The sequence below is a fragment of the Tachysurus vachellii genome, chromosome 20 (assembly GCF_030014155.1).
Source record: "Tachysurus vachellii isolate PV-2020 chromosome 20, HZAU_Pvac_v1, whole genome shotgun sequence".
NCBI classification, from domain to species: domain Eukaryota; kingdom Metazoa; phylum Chordata; class Actinopteri; order Siluriformes; family Bagridae; genus Tachysurus; species Tachysurus vachellii.
Window position 1 is genome coordinate 359,812 of NC_083479.1, and position 12,689 is coordinate 372,500.

Sequence of the window (12,689 nt, forward strand, 5' to 3'; positions counted from 1 at the left end):
TAGGATGTGATCTAATGTCCTTTATTCTGTGCTGTGGGTCTTGGGGCTGTACAAACTCACACTTTTTATCTGGAGAATAGATCCTAGCTGGAATAGAACTTTTTTTAACACAAAGTTGTCGTCTCAGTCTTTCAATTAAAGCACCTTTAAGAGATTTTTAGTGTTTCTATAAAGTCGACTTTCTCACCGTGTCTGATGATTTTCAGTATCATGCAACATGATTATAATATTTGGGAGGTAAATTATTTTCCTGATTCTAGCACAGTGATGGTGTAAGAGCTGCACACATCACCTACATCACCACACAACTGCACTTTATTTTTTTAGTTCTTAAATTATATATATATATATATATATATATATACACACACAATCTACCGTATCTGACAGAAGTGAGTACAATCCTCACATTTTTGTAAATATTTGACACCTTTTCATGTAACAACACTGAAGAAATTACACTGTTGATAGACAAAGACACGGCTTGTAATACAGTGTAAATTTGCCCTCAGAATAACTCAACACCCAGCCATTAATGTCTAAACCGTTGGCCATAAAACTGAGCACACCCCTAAGTGAAAATGTCCAAATTGTCAAAAAAGTGTCAATATTTTGTGTGGCCATCATTATTTTCCAGCACTGCCTTAATCCTCTTGGACATGGAGTTCACCAGAGCATCACCGGTTGACACTGGAGTCCTCTTCCACTCCTCCATGAGGACATCACGGAGCTGGTGGATGTTAGAGACCTTGCGCTCCTCCACCATCAGTTTGAGGCTTGGCCCGGCTCCACCAGAATGGGCCTGGCCCACCCAATCAGAGGCTTGGCCCACCCTGCCCCACACCATAAAACAGCCAATCACAAAACTGGTGCGATATTCAATTCAGCTCGAGATACGTTATTTTCTAATCTATAGTTCATGCTTCACTCAAGTAACAGGTTTGTTTTAGTTGATGTAAATCTAAAGTTACTTAATTGATACAAGATCTGTTAAGGGGTCAAAAAAATATTACAAATGCAAAAAGAGAGAATGTAAAAATAAACATAACCCTTTTTATATATAAAGTTACTAAATAGTTCCAAAATATGTACAAAAACATATTAAAAATGAAGAAAACACAACAATAACAAACAACCCTAACAATTTTCTTAAATATATGGTATTAAAACTATGGACATGAGAGATTAAAGCATTAAAGAACCCCCCACCACCACCACCATCCGACCGGCCCACCTTTCATCTCATATCTGGAGCCGGGCCTGGTTTGAGGATGCCTTCCAGATGCTCAGTAGAGTTTAGGTCTGGAGACATGCTTGACCAGACCATCACCTTTACCCTCAGGTTCTTTACCAAGGCAGTTGGTCATCTTGAAGGTGTGTTTGGGGTTGTTATCATGTTGGAATACTGCCCTGTGGTCCAGTCTCTGAAGGGAGGGGCTCATGCTCTGCTTCAGTATGTCACAGTACATGTTGACATTCATGGTTCCCTCAGTGAACTGTAGCTCCCCCAGTGCCAGCAGCACTCATGCAGCCCCAGACCATGACACTCCCACCACCAGGCTTCACTGTAGGAAAGACACACTTGTCTTTGTTCTCCTCACCTGGTTGCCACCACACATGCTTGACATCATCTGAACCAAATAAGTTTATCTTGGTCTCATCAGACCACAGGACATGGTTCCAGTAATCCGTGTCCTTAGTCTGCTTGTCTTCAGCAAACTGTTTGCGGACTTTCTTGTGCATCATCATTAGAAGAGGCTTCCTTCTGGGACGACAGACACGCAGACCAGTTTGATGCAGTGTGCCGTGTGTAGTCTGAGCACTGGGCCCAATTTGGACATTATAACTTAGAGGTGTACTCACTTTTGTGGCCAGCCGTTTAGACATTAATGTCTGTGTGTTGAGTTATTTTGAGGGGACAAGGAAATTTACACTGTTATACAAGCTGTACACTCATTACTTTACATTAGAGCACAGTGTCATTTCTTCAGTGTTGTCACATGAAAAGGTGTAATCAAGTATTTATAAATATTCACAAATTATAAATGTGAGGGTTTTACTCACTTCTGTCAGATATATGTATATATATATATATATATATACACACTCACCGGCCACTTTATTAGGTACACCTTACTAGTACCGGTGTGGTCTTCTGCTGCTGTAGCCCATCCGCCTCAAGGTTTGAGGTGTTGTGCGTCCAGAGATGCTCTTCTGCATACCTCGGTTGTAACGAGCGGTTATTTGAGTTACTGTTGCCTTTCTATCAGCTCGAACCAGTCTGCCCATTCTCCTCTGACCTCTGGCATCAACAAGGCATTTGCGCCCACAGAACTGCCCTCACTGGATATTTTCTCTTTTTCGGACCATTCTCTGTAAACCCTAGAGATGGTTGTGTGTGAAAATCCCAGTAGATCAGCAGTTTCTGAAATACTCAGACCAGCCCGTCTGGCACCAACAACCATGCCACGTTCAAAGTCACTAAAATCACCTTTCTTCCCCATTCTGACGCTCGGTTTGAACTGCAGCAGATCGTCTTGACCATGTCTACATGCCTAATTGCATTGAGTTGCTGCCATGTGATTGGCTGATTAGAAATTTGCGTTAACGTGCAGTTGGACAGGTGTACCTAATAAAGTGGCCGGTGAGTGTATATGTGTGTGTGTGTGTTGTGTGTGTATGTACGTGTATGTGTTGTGTGTATGTACATGTACGTGTTGTGTGTATGTGTGTGTATGTCTGTGTGTGTGTTGTGTGTGTGTATGTACATGTACGTGTTGTGTGTGTTGTGTGTGTATGTACATGTACGTGTATGTGTTGTATGTCTGTGTGTGTATGTGTGTGTGTATGTGTTGTGTGTGTGTATGTCTGTGTGTGTATATGTGTGTGTATGTGTTGTGTTGTGTGTGTGTATGTCTGTGTGTGTATATGTATGTGTGTGTGTCTCTGTGTGTATATATCTCTCAAAAGACCAGAGATTATTCCTCCAGCTCTATCTAGACTACAGAAAGACATAAACACACAGATATAAAGGCTAAATGAACAAATCCGTAAATATTATTTAGTTAAATAGTCCGTTAAACACATATTTTTAATTGTGTTGATTAGTTATTAATGAATATTAATGACATTAGTCATGTTTATAACGGATGATTGTGATGAAGTTATGTAGTTCATGTGTAAATGTCCAGTTTTATATTGATGTTCAGAACCAGTCACATGAACACGTGACTTTTATTAATGACGTCATGTGTAACTCAGTAACCTGGAGACTTTACTGACCTCTCAGTCACAAGTGCGGTTGTATAATATGTCTAAAAGAAAGATTTCTATACAAACGCTTTAAAATACCCAAATGTTATACTGTAAACATTATAATATACACTGTTATATAATATATAATATAGAGTTACCTAATAGTGACGTCACGTGCTCCCTATGTCAGGCATGCGTATCTGCATGAGTACTAGTGCGCATGCGCGGTTAGGGAAGCGGAAGTGTTTCCATATAGCGGTCCTCGGAGTGTCTGGTGTGTTTTAGAGTGTGTGTGTGTGTGTGTGTGTGAGTGAGAGAGAGAGAGAGAGAGAGAGAGAGATAGTTAGTTAGTGTGTGTGTGTGTGTGTGCGCGTGCGCGCGCGCGAGAGAGAGAGAGAGTGAGTGAGAGAGAGAGAGTTAGTTAGTTAGTTAGTTAGTTAGTGTGTGTGTGTGTGTGTGTGTGTGTGTGTACGTGGCAGACGTGGATATGGAGTTGTCTGCCCTCGTGGCCGTTTCATTGATTATTGGAGCGCTTATTATTTTAGTCGCTGTAGCTGTAAATAAACAGAAATCTAAACAGACTGAAGAAGAGGAGCAGAGCGATAAAGCAGCTGGTAAGTGTGTGTGTGTGTGTGTGTGTGTGTGTGTGTGCGCGTGTGCGTGTGTGTGCGCGCGCGTCTCCTGTTTCAGTGTCACTCAGTCATGCATGTTGAACAGATGCAGATCCTCACACACATTCATTCACTCACACACACTCACTCACTCACACACACACTCACTCACACACACACACTCTCTGCTTTTTATGTGTGAACTTTGGAGGAGATTAAAGTGAAATGACTCTGTGCTGAGGAATAATTCAGACTTTTTATGTTTATCTCAAATATCAGCAAAGTCCTCACTAAAGGCATCAACTGTTAAGAAGCAGAAAGCACAGCAGCGTCCTCGCAAGGAGAAACCTCAGCAGCACACGTTCTCCCACCCGCTGCTCGCCTCCTCACTGAAGGTACAGGAGCAGCACTGTTAATCCTCTCAGGACTGATCAGGTCTTTAAATGTGTATAGTGAGTCTACAGGAGATACTCTTCTTATCACTAGGTGTGTGTGTGTGTGTGTGTGTGTTTTAGAGTCACAGTGGTGCAGTGACCTGTGTGGACTTCAGCAGTAACGGTAAATACTTGGCCTCCTGTGCTGATGATCGCACCGTTCGCATCTGGAGCACTAAAGACTTCCTGCTGAGAGATCACAAATGTCTGAGGGGTAACGTGGAGTACGACCATGCTACACTTGTTCGTTTCAGTCCCGACTCCCGGTGAGACACACACACACACACACTCTTAATACAGTGATTACATTTGTTACAGTCAGATCTGAAGGAAACCCAAGTTAATGATGGTCATCATTTTTATTCATGTGAAGAAAATATCTTTATTAGTAAACAGTTAGTTGAAGAACACAATACATCTATCTGTCACTCTGTCCTACTACCTGTAGATCTGTGTGTGTGTGTGTGTGTGTGTGTGTGTAAGTTATAACATGTTAAACTTTCATTCTTAGTCATTAACGGTTATTCTGCTGATTACGTTTGTTGATGATGAAGATGATGGTGTTCTTGCAGAGCCTTCATCACATGGCTGGCGAATGGAGAGACGATTCGTATTTTTAAGATGACCAAGAAGGATGACAGCACGTTGAGTTTTAAAGCAGCTCCTGAGGATTTCCCCCGAAAACACAAAGGCGTCGTCATCTCCATGGCCATCGCAGACACAGGTTCAGTCTTCATCTTCATTACAGACAGATAACTGTGTCTCCTGAGCATCAGCCTGCAGATCAGCATCAAACCATAACCATCTGTGCTGTCTCAGTGGGAGGGGCTTACTTCCTCTCCCCCGTCAATCACCTGCACTACATTATTGTGTGTGTGCGTGCGCGTGTGTCTGCGTGCGCGTGTGTGTGCGTGCGCGTGTGTGTGTGTGTGTGAGGAAAGAATAAAAGTGAAGAAACGACTCTGCTGTTGTTTGTGTTAAAGGGAAGTTTATAATGACGGCTTCAGTGGACACCAGCATCATCATCTGGGACCTGAAAGGAGAAGTGTTGGCCTCCATCACCACCAACCAGATGACCATCTCACATGCTGCTGTTTCTCCCTGTGGCAGGTCAGTGCACACACACACACACACACACACACACCTATGTTACTCACTCAGCATTATTACATTTTTTCATTTATTTCATTCATTATTTTTTATAGGCTCTATATAATTTATGGGTAATTGTTAAATAAACTTTTAAATAAAATAAATAATTTTAAAAATAATTATTGGTCGTGTTGTTATTTTTGTTTTTAAATAATTTTTCTGCCTTCTGTGTTAATTAACAGATGAAATACAATGCATTATTTGTGTATAAATGATTTATATTTATATATATGATAATATATTGTTCAGTAATATTCCATGCTATATTATAGTTGTGTGTCTGTGTGTGTAGGTTTGTGGCAGCGTGTGGATTTACTCCTGATGTTAAAGTTTGGGAAGTGTGTTTTACTAAAACAGGAGAGTTTAAAGAAGTGAATCGAGCGTTCGACCTCAAAGGACATTCAGCTGGTGTGTACTGCTGTGATTTTTCCAACAACTCCTGCAGGTCGGTCTCTCACACACACACACACACACACACACATACACAGTGACACACTCTTGCATGCCCTACATAGTGCACTGCATGTCCATTTTAGGAGGTGTGTGTGTGTGTTTACAGGATGGTGACGGTGTCTAAAGACGGCACGTGGAAGCTGTGGGACACTGATGTGGAGTATAAGAAGCAGCAGGACCCGTACCTGCTCCGGACTGTACCATGTCGAGTATCAGAGGGGAGTCGTATTGCTCTGTCTCCAGACGGCCGTGCGGTCGCCGTGTCTAGCGGCCGAGACCTTTACATGTACAATGCGAGCTCTGGTGAGTTGGAGGAGGAATTCCACGATGTCCACAGCGAACACATCACTGATCTCAGATTCGACATTAATAACCGCTTCCTGGTGAGCAGCGGTGACCGCGCCATCAGGGTCTTCCACAATGTGAGCGGTTACCGTGCGGCCATCAGCGACATGCAGGTCCTGCTGAAGAAGAGCACCAACTCTGGGGTGAAGCAGCGGCTACAGCAGCAGATCACTGAGGCCGAGAGTGCGCTGAACGCCATCATCGGCACCCAGAGTAGCTGAACACCATCATCGGCACCCAGAGTAGCTGAACACCATCATCGGCACCCAGAGGAGCTGAACACCATCATCGGCACCCAGAGGAGCTGAACACCATCATCGGCACCCAGAGGAGCTGAACACCATCATCGGCACCCAGAGGAGCTGAACACCATCATCGGCACCCAGAGGAGCTGAACACCATCATCGGCACCCAGAGGAGCTGAACACTGGGCCTCAGGCGGTGTTTATTCGACACGACCTGCTCCTTTAATAAGTGTTTTATAGCAGTTTTCTGTTTGATTTTATTAATTGAAAATAAACTTTGATGTATTTCAGTGTTGTTGAATGACTTATAGTTTATAATCGACATTATTCCGTTTGTTGGGGACTGAAGCTTTTATCCCAGAGTGTTGATGTTAGTGTTAAAATAAAGTGTTAATCAGATTCACGTCAGAAAGACAAGTTATTTAAATTAAGAGGTGGGCTCGTGCCAGGCGGAAGTCACGGGTTCTCGCGAGATCCTGTGAGTGTTGCGCGAGAGCGACACGATTGCGGCTAAAAGAGGAAGCTAACGAGTTAGTTAAGACTTTTAAATCTTATTTAAACATGTCGGGACGCTCAGTTCGCGCGGAGACAAGAAGCCGGGCTAAAGATGACATTAAAAAGGTGATGGCGGCGATCGAACGAGTCCGGAGATGGTGAGTAATAAAAGGAGAAGCTTTATGAGGAAAAATATCTACTGACGAGAAAGTTCTGAGGCGGAAAAGGGAGGGGGCGGGGCTTGCTATGAGGATAGGAGTTGATTGACGTGGAAGTTGACCAATACAGATAAACCTGGTACAGTCGCCAAAGACAGATGTCATGTTAATGAGAGGAGGGGCTTAAACGCTGATTTGAATAAATTTGCATTAAGTTTTACTGAGGCAGCGAATGCGATAATTATTATTATTATTATTATTATTATTATTATTATTTAATCTATATTTAGCATAATTTAAATTTATACACGTGTATATGACTGATATGGCATCAGCTGTGTGTTTGTGTCTGTGTGTGTGTGAGTGAGTGAGTGTGTGTCTTTGTGTGAGTGTGTGTCTTTGTGTGAGTGTGTGTGAGTGAGTGAGTGTCTGTGTGTCTTTGTGTGTGAGTGTGTGTCTGTGTGTCTTTGTGTGAGTGTGTGTCTGTGTGTCTTTGTGTGAGTGTGTGTGTGAGTGTGTGTGTGAGTGTGTGTCTGTGTGTCTTTGTGTGAGTGTGTATGTGTGAGTGAGTGAGTGTGTGTCTGTGTGTCTTTGTGTGAGTGTGTGTGTGAGTGTGTATACATATATACATATTATATGTAGTTTTGAATGAAGGAGGTTTACACTAACCCTGGAGCCACAGATGTCCATCAGACAGTGATGTGTGAGACGTCTGTATAATGTCTCTGTATAGAGAGTAATGATAAAATAATGTCTTCATGTTTTTCACACTCAGTCTAGTGCACTACAGGTTAAACAGTGACTGTTAAAGTGAGCTGTTAAAGTCATGTCCTTATACATGCATTTCTTTTTTCTCATTTTAAACAGGGAGAAAAAGTGGGTGACTGTAGGAGACACGTCTCTGAGGATATTTAAATGGGTCCCTGTAGTAGACAGTAAAGAGGTAGGAGACGTGACGGTGTGGACTTTACACTGACTTCATGTGTGTGAGGAATAAAACAATTAACCCATGAATGAATTGTTTTATTTGTAAAAGATTTATTAATGGTGAATTTACTGATGTATTTTTATTTATTGATTGTTAAAGCAATTTCATTCAATGCAAAACAATAGCATTGTGATGAATAAAGAAAAGAAATAAATGACATAAATAATAATTATAAAAAAGTACTTTTGTGAATTTTAAAAATGTTTTTGCTCTTAAGAAGGAGAAGAGTAAAGCTCCAGTTGCTTCTGAGGTTCAAATAAACACTTTCTCTTCAGAGGAAACAACTGAAAACTCCTGCACAACTCTACTGGATTACCAAGGTGTATACACACACACACACACAGAGACATACACACGCTTACACACACACACAGACACATATACATATACACACATACACAGAGACACACACACAGACACAGAGACATACACACGCTTACACACATACACAGACACATATACATATACACACACACACACACAGAGACATACACACGCTTACACACACACACAGACACATATACATATACACACATACACACACACACACAGAGACATACACACGCTTACACACACACACAGACACATATACATATACACACACACACACACAGAGACATACACACGCTTACACACACACACAGACACATATACATATACACACATACACAGACACAGAGACATACACACGCTTACACACACACACAGACACATATACATATACACACACACACAGACACAGAGACACACACAGAGATACACACACACACACACAGAGCGATACACACGCATACACACACACAGACACATATACATATACACACACACACACTGTTCACTGTGAGGCTTTGAGAATATACTGTACATCATGGAATTTATTAATGAACTCTTTATTTACTTAGTGTTCTGTCTTCATTACCTGTGTGTGTGTGTGTGTGTGTGTGTGTGTTTAGATGAGAACAGCAGTCACAGCTCTCTCTCAGACTCATTCCAGAGTAAAGTGATCCCCGCAGACAGCAGCACAAATTCCAGTCCTCAGCGCAGTGAGCCTGTCAGCCCCGCCACACACACTCTCACACACACACACTCACACACACTCACACACTCTCATGAGTACCGCACGGATGAGCCGCCACCACCCACACTTGGCCAGGAGTGTATGGAAGGTGAGAACACACGCACACACACACACACACAAACACACACACACTCCTTATTCTCAAACTTATCTATTTTCTTCATTGTTTATTTATTTAATACATTTTTAAAAAAATATATATACTTACATTGTTAATAAATTATAACAGTTATATTTTGCATTGTATAAAATATCTTACAATCTCATAATACTTTTTATATTTTACACATAATTCTAAAAAATGCAAATTGCAATTGATATTTTATTGTTTATTATTTTACGGAGGCTTCCTTATGCATATCATCATCATTTTTCGTCTTATTTTTCTTCTTTTATTATTGTTTGTTTGTGTATAATAATTATTTTGAGTGTGTTTGTGTAGAGGCGTCGCTGCAGTCTGAGATGGCTGATGAACCGCCGACGCTGATTAAAGAAGATATTTTACCCGTTACAGCTGAGGTACTAAAGAAAGGATGGATGGATGGATGGATGGATCTACTAATAATAATTAATGAACACATGAAAATAAATGTTATATAAAAACAGAATTGTTTGTTTTTTCTTTATTCCTCTTTATTTTTATACAGGAAGTGGAAGAGGAAAACTCTGGAGCTCCGCCTCTTAAAAGAGTGTGTACTGAGCAGACGTCTGTTATCCAGTCTACTCTGTCCAGTTAACACACACACACACACACACACACACACACACACAGACTGACAGCTGATACTGTATAATCAGTGTAAAGAGTCATTCCTCTTCTGAGATCAGCAATAGTAACTGATTATGTTACTGTAGACATTATGGGCTGTAGTTTTCTGCTGCAGTGAAGTTTAATATAAATTATTACTGTAAGATAAATGTTTCAAACCTTTTATTTCACACCAGTTTTTAGGTCACACTGAGACTGTCATGTGATGACCATCACAGACAAGAGAAACATTTCATTTTATTATAAACACAACTACATTATAATCACTCAAATCACACACACACACACGCACACACACACACAGTGATTGCCTCACAACGCTCAATTACTAGCTGCTTTTTTTTATCTGATGCTGATATTTCTCCACATTTCCTTCAGACCTGCTACACATCACAAATTCAGACAGAATGTTTATTTTATTTTATTTTATTTTATTAGATTTCCTCCTACTTCACTAGTTTCGGTTATCAGTCTTTTACAGTGAATTGTGAACACACCTAAATTATAAATCCAGATATAATTGATATACTGAACATATTTCTACATATAGATTATATTTCAGAGAGAGTTTTATCTTAATAAGGAGTCAATAATAATTACAGTGAATCATTTATACAGTGTGTGAAGTGACTCACAAGAGATCAGAGCTCCTCTCTGTACACTTGTGATTAACGATGGAATAATTGTGTTTAGTTTTCTCTTTGTTCAGTTTGTGTCTGATGTCTTAATGGTTATTCTTCATGATCAGGATTATAATTATAATAATAATAATAATTTCCATCAGACTGATGATGATGATGATGATGATGATGATGATGATGATTACTGTACATTGGTTAAGTGGAACATTGATGTTAAATGTTATTATTTTAAAAATGATTATTAATGTCATTAAAATATCAGAACCGTGTCCGTGTTTTATTTTTCATCTTTTATTTTCAACTGACACTAAATTTATTTTATTGTACATTAATAAAATAGTCATTCAAACAAACAAATAATGATCAAAATTGTGCATCACAATATTTATTTAGAAGTGTGTTTATGAAAAGTGATGACGATGATGATGATGATGATCAAATACACAATGAAATAAAAAAGTAATTACATTTGAATTTTTCTATATTTATTTTTCTGCTCTGATGTTTATTTCACAAGAAGTCTTAATTGATCCTGAGACAAATCCATTTTCAGTCTTTCTTTCGCACACAGAAGGTTAATAAAGTGTTAATAATCTGTGTTCTGCTGCATTATTAACAGTCAAGATCTTATGGTGTATTTTGAGCTGTTTATTGACAAAGGGAAGGGACACAAACACGTACAAACAGATACAAACACAGTCGTGGGGACGTCACTCCTGCTCCTTGTCCTCTCCGTGAGTGATGACGTAACACAGGTTTTTGTAGTCCAGGTTTCCAGCAACATCCAGGGGGAAGTTTGTGAACATCTGATTTACCTGAAAGAGAAACGCAGAAGAGATTAAAGAGCCGACACTTCATCTGATGTCCGAATGAATGAGTTACAAAATAAAATCCTAAATTACTGAAACATACAAGAGCACAGAAGAGTCCAGATTTGAGATGATTAGACTCACCTCTGCCTCTGTGAATTTATCTGCCTGGGACATGAGATGGTACTTAATCCTGAATGGTGAACATAAAGCCAGGCATCATACATTAAACACTCAACAAAATGATGATGAACACACGCAAAAATCCTACATTATAATGTTAAAATTTAATACCAGCAGCGAAATAATCTAATCTGATCTAATCTAATCTAGAAGAGTGAGACATTGTGTGATTAATCAGAGAGTGAGTGTGATTGATCTCCTCAGATGATGAAACTCACTCGTCTCCTTTAATGATGCCCGTTCCCTCAGGATCAAAGATCTTAAAGGCAGCGAGAATGTTCTCCTCAGGGTCTGTTCCTGTAACAGCAGAGACAGAGGACTGATATTGGTGTGTGTTTAAAGTGTGTATGGAACTGTTTACTGTGTTTGTGTGTCTTTGTGTGTATGTGTGTTTGTGTGTCTTTGTGTGTATGTGTGTTTGTGTGTCTTTGTGCTTATGTGTGTTTGTGTGTCTTTGTGCGTATGTGTGTTTGTGTGTCTTTGTGTGTATGTGTGTGTCTTTGTGTGTATGTGTGTGCATGCATGTGTGTGTGTGTGCATATGTGCATGCATGTGTGTGTGTGTGTGTGTGTGTGTGCATATGTGCATGCATGTGTGTGTGTGCATATGTGCATGTGTGTGTGTGTGTGTGCATATGTGCATGCATGTGTGTGTGTGTGTGTGTGTGTGTGTGCATATGTGCATGCGTGTGTGTGTGTGTGTGTGTGTGTGTGTGTGTGTGTGTGCGTGTTATCGCTCACCCTTGAGTTTTTCTCCAAACATGCTGAGGAAGATGGTGAAGTTTATGGGACCTGGAGCTTCCTTCAGCATCTCATCCAGCTCATCATTACCCACGTTCAGACGTCCTGAAACACACACACACACACACACACACACACACACACACACACACACACACACACACACACACACACACACACACACAGAGAGCACACAAGACAATAGAATTTAGAATAGTTTCTCTCAGTCTTAGTAACTCTCTCTCTCTCTCTTTCTCTCGCTCCCTCTCCCCCCCCCCCCTCACCCCTCTCCCCCTCTCTCACCCAGGGCAGCGAATGTGTCTCTCAGGTCGT

General features: G+C 40.6%; 3 protein-coding genes across 4 annotated transcripts in view; 2 read left to right on the top strand and 1 right to left on the bottom strand.

Annotated features, from left to right (window-relative positions):
• The first annotated feature begins 3,548 nt into the window (after nucleotides 1-3,548).
• Nucleotides 3,549-6,785, top strand: tbl2 (transducin beta like 2). Its single transcript, XM_060896055.1, has 7 exons — nucleotides 3,549-3,869; nucleotides 4,146-4,261; nucleotides 4,382-4,566; nucleotides 4,873-5,024; nucleotides 5,284-5,410; nucleotides 5,745-5,897; nucleotides 6,012-6,785. Exons 1-7 carry the CDS (start codon nucleotides 3,743-3,745, stop codon nucleotides 6,469-6,471), a joined length of 1,320 nt encoding a protein of 439 aa, XP_060752038.1. The 5' UTR covers nucleotides 3,549-3,742; the 3' UTR covers nucleotides 6,472-6,785.
• A 135-nt stretch (nucleotides 6,786-6,920) lies between these two features.
• Nucleotides 6,921-11,098, top strand: bcl7ba (BAF chromatin remodeling complex subunit BCL7B a). 2 transcript variants are annotated; one of them, XM_060896056.1, is made up of 6 exons: nucleotides 6,921-7,148; nucleotides 8,016-8,091; nucleotides 8,354-8,456; nucleotides 9,090-9,302; nucleotides 9,657-9,733; nucleotides 9,862-11,098. In XM_060896056.1, the coding sequence occupies exons 1-6, from the start codon at nucleotides 7,057-7,059 to the stop codon at nucleotides 9,949-9,951; spliced, it is 651 nt and encodes a 216-aa protein (XP_060752039.1). In that variant the 5' UTR covers nucleotides 6,921-7,056; the 3' UTR covers nucleotides 9,952-11,098. The 2 variants fall into 2 exon arrangements, with proteins under 2 accessions (XP_060752039.1, XP_060752040.1); XM_060896057.1 differs by having other exon boundaries at nucleotides 8,357-8,456.
• Nucleotides 11,099-11,257: 159 nt separating this feature from the next.
• myl10 (myosin, light chain 10, regulatory) overlaps nucleotides 11,258-12,689 on the bottom strand; it is a 2,617-nt gene continuing 1,185 nt past the window's right edge. The window contains exons 3-7 of the mRNA XM_060896058.1: nucleotides 12,660-12,689; nucleotides 12,357-12,461; nucleotides 11,835-11,913; nucleotides 11,578-11,626; nucleotides 11,258-11,439 (exon numbers count right to left, since the gene is read on the bottom strand). The exon at nucleotides 12,660-12,689 is cut by the window's right edge and continues 46 nt beyond it. Coding sequence (XP_060752041.1) covers nucleotides 11,335-11,439; nucleotides 11,578-11,626; nucleotides 11,835-11,913; nucleotides 12,357-12,461; nucleotides 12,660-12,689 — 368 coding nt within the window. The 3' untranslated portion in view covers nucleotides 11,258-11,334. The remainder of the gene's footprint in view (nucleotides 11,440-11,577; nucleotides 11,627-11,834; nucleotides 11,914-12,356; nucleotides 12,462-12,659) is intronic.

Coding starts and splice junctions, on each gene's coding strand:
- bcl7ba (XM_060896056.1), top strand. CDS start 7,057: ATGTCGGGACGCTCAGTTCGCGCGGAGACAAGAAGCCGGGCTAAAGAT. Junction 8,457..9,089: donor AACTCTACTGGATTACCAAG/GTGTATACACAC, acceptor GTGTGTGTTTAG/ATGAGAACAGCAGTCACAGC. Junction 9,303..9,656: donor TGGCCAGGAGTGTATGGAAG/GTGAGAACACAC, acceptor GTGTTTGTGTAG/AGGCGTCGCTGCAGTCTGAG.
- tbl2 (XM_060896055.1), top strand. CDS start 3,743: ATGGAGTTGTCTGCCCTCGTGGCCGTTTCATTGATTATTGGAGCGCTT. Junction 3,870..4,145: donor GCAGAGCGATAAAGCAGCTG/GTAAGTGTGTGT, acceptor CTCAAATATCAG/CAAAGTCCTCACTAAAGGCA. Junction 5,411..5,744: donor GCTGTTTCTCCCTGTGGCAG/GTCAGTGCACAC, acceptor CTGTGTGTGTAG/GTTTGTGGCAGCGTGTGGAT.